The following is a 3013-nucleotide window of genomic DNA, read 5'->3' as shown; positions in this document are numbered from 1 at the left end:
GTGGCTGCCATGCTGCTGGAGATCCCCTACATGGCGGCGCACGAGTTCGACGCCCGCCGGAGGATGATCAGCAAGCAGTTCCACCACCAGCTGCGCGTGGGCGAGAGGCAGCCGCTGCTGGGTAGGAGGAGAACCGAAATCGGGAAGTTTCGACGCAAGATTTGGGGGGGTTTGAGGTCAAGATTTGGGGGTTTTGAGGTCAAAAATGGGGTTTTGAGGTCCGTAATTACCTTAGGCAGGTCTTGGTTTGGTGGTTCTATCTCTTAAAATGGCCATTCTAGATCTTTCAAAGGTTTCTCAGACCATGGTTGCTGGTTTTGACCCAAAATTGCAGGGTTTGGGTTTGAGAATTTGGGGTTTTGAGGTCACAAATGGGGTTTTGAGGTCCATAATTACCTTGGGTCAGTCCTGGTTTGGTTCTTTTATCTCCTAAAATGGTGGTTCTAGATCTTCTTGATGTTCCTCAGACCAAAATTGGTGATTTTGACCAAAATTTAATAATTTTGACCCAAAATTGGGTTCTTGAGGTCCATAATTACCTTGGGTCAGTCTTGGTTTGGTTCTTCTATCTCCTAAAATGGTGGTTCTAGATCTTCTTGATGTTCCTCACACCAAAATTGGTTCTTTTCACCAAAATTACAAGATTTTGACCCAAAATTGGGTTCTTGAGGTCCATAATTACCTTGTGTCGGTCTTGGTTTGGTTCTTCTATCTCCTAAAATGGGGGTTCTAGATCTTCTTGATGTTCCTCACACCAAAAACAGTTTTTTGAAGCAAGATTTGGGGGTTTTCAGGTCAAAAATGGGGTTTTGAGGTCCATAATTACCTTGGGTCAGTCCTGGTTTGGTTCTTCTATCTCCTAAAATGGGGGTTCTAGAACTTCTTGATGTTCCTCACACCAAAACCAGTTTTTTGAACCAAGATTTGGGGGTTTTGACCCAAAATTGGGTTCTTGAGGTCCATAATTACTTAGGCAGGTCTTGGTTTGGTTCTTTTATCTCCTAAAATGGCCGTTCTAGATTCTTGGTGTTCCTCAAGCCAAAATTCGCTTTTTTTTGACCCAAATGAGCATTTCTTGACCAAAATTTAGGGATTTTAACTCAAAACTGGGTTCTTGAGGTCCATAATATCTCAATCCACTCTTGGTTTGGCTCTTCCACCCCAAAATTTGAAGTTTTTGGATCTTGATGTTCTTCAACCCAAAATTCGCTTCCTTAGACCCAAAAATGGGAATTTTTGGCCCTAAATTGACTTTTTTTTTACCCAAAATTAGCATTTTTCACCCCAAAATTTTTCTCACCTGTCTCTCACCTGTCCCAGGATCTCCTCAACACCTGGAGATGCCGCCATTTCGTGACCTCCAAAAATTCCATTTTTAACCCCAAAAATTCCAATTTTTTCCCAAAAAACTCCAAATTTTTTGCCCAAATTTTGCCATTTTTGCCCCAAAATTTTGCCATTTATCCCCAGGTGTCCCACCTGTGTCTCACCCATCCCAGCTCATTTTATGACCTCCAAAATTCCATTTTTTAACCCCAAAAGCTCCGGTTTCTTTCCCCTAAAAACTTCATTTTCCCCCCCAATTTTTTTTCCTTTTTTTTGCCCAAAATCCTCATTTTTCACCCCAAATTTTTCTCACCTCTCCCCGGGTGTCCCACCTGTGTCTCGCTTTTCCCAGCTCATTTTACGACCTCCAAAATTCCCTTTTTAACCCCAAAAATTCCATTTTTTTCCCAAAAAACTCCGATTTTTTTTGCCCAAAATCCTCATTTTTCACCCCAAATTTTTCTCACCTCTCCCCAGGTGTCTCACCTGTGTCTTGCTTTTCCCAGCTCATTTGATGACCTCCAAACTTCCGTTTTTAACCCAAAAATTTCAGTTTTTAACTCCAAAACCTCCTTTTTTTTCCCAAAAAACTCCAAATTTTTTTTTGCCCAAAATCCTCATTTTTCACCCCAAAACTCTCTCACTTGTCCCAAGTCTCCCCACCTGTGTCCCACCTGTGTCCCACCTGTGTCCCACCTGTCCAGGACCTTCTCAACGCCTGGAGGTGCCGCCATTTTACCTCCAAAAATTCCATTTCTAACCCCAAAAATTCCGATTTTTTTCCCAAAAAACTCCAAATTTTTTTTTGCCCAAAATCCTCATTTTTCACCCCAAAACTCTCTCACTTATCCCAGGTGTCCCCACCTGTGTCTTATCTGTGTCCCACCTGTCCAGGACCTTCTCAACACCTGGAGGTGCCGCCATTTTACCTCCAAAAATTCCATTTCTAACCCCAAAAATTCCATTTTTTTCCCAAAAAACTCCAAATTTTTTTTCCCAAAATCCTCATTTTTCACCCCAAAACTCTCTCACTTGTCCCAAGTCTCCCCACCTGTGTCCCACCTGTCCAGGACCTTCTCAACACCTGGAGGTGCCGCCATTTTACCTCCAAAAATTCCATTTCTAACCCCAAAAATTCCATTTTTTTCCCAAAAAACTCCAAATTTTTTTTCCCAAAATCCTCATTTTTCACCCCAAAACTCTCTCACTTGTCCCAAGTCTCCCCACCTGTGTCCCACCTGTCCAGGACCTTCTCAACACCTGGAGGTGCCGCCATTTTACCTCCAAAAATTCCATTTCTAACCCCAAAAATTCCATTTTTTTCCCAAAAAACTCCAAATTTTTTGCCCAAATTTTGCCATTTTTGCCCCAAAATTTTGCCATTTATCCCCAGGTGTCCCACCTGTGTCTCACCCATCCCAGCTCATTTTATGACCTCCAAAATTCCATTTTTTAACCCCAAAAGCTCCGGTTTCTTTCCCCTAAAAACTTCATTTTCCCCCCCAATTTTTTTTCCTTTTTTTTGCCCAAAATCCTCATTTTTCACCCCAAATTTTTCTCACCTCTCCCCGGGTGTCCCACCTGTGTCTCGCTTTTCCCAGCTCATTTTACGACCTCCAAAATTCCCTTTTTAACCCCAAAAATTCCATTTTTTTCCCAAAAAACTCCGATTTTTTTTGCCCAAAAT

The 3013-nt window shown here is 42.2% G+C and overlaps 1 protein-coding gene across 1 annotated transcript in view; it reads left to right on the top strand.

Annotated features, from left to right (window-relative positions):
• LOC106632142 (eukaryotic translation initiation factor 3 subunit C-like) overlaps positions 1-3013 on the top strand; it is a gene marked incomplete at its 5' end in the record, with an annotated part of 12116 nt that overhangs the window by 249 nt on the left and 8854 nt on the right. Inside the window, one exon of the mRNA XM_031065736.1 lies at positions 1-121. This exon is cut by the window's left edge and continues 249 nt beyond it. Coding sequence (XP_030921596.1) covers positions 1-121 — 121 coding nt within the window. The remainder of the gene's footprint in view (positions 122-3013) is intronic.

The sequence above is a fragment of the Geospiza fortis genome, unplaced genomic scaffold (genome assembly GCF_000277835.1).
Source record: "Geospiza fortis unplaced genomic scaffold, GeoFor_1.0 scaffold1443, whole genome shotgun sequence".
NCBI lineage: Eukaryota > Metazoa > Chordata > Aves > Passeriformes > Thraupidae > Geospiza > Geospiza fortis.
Note: the sequence above shows the minus strand (reverse complement) of the source record. Positions and strands in the feature narration are given on the sequence as shown.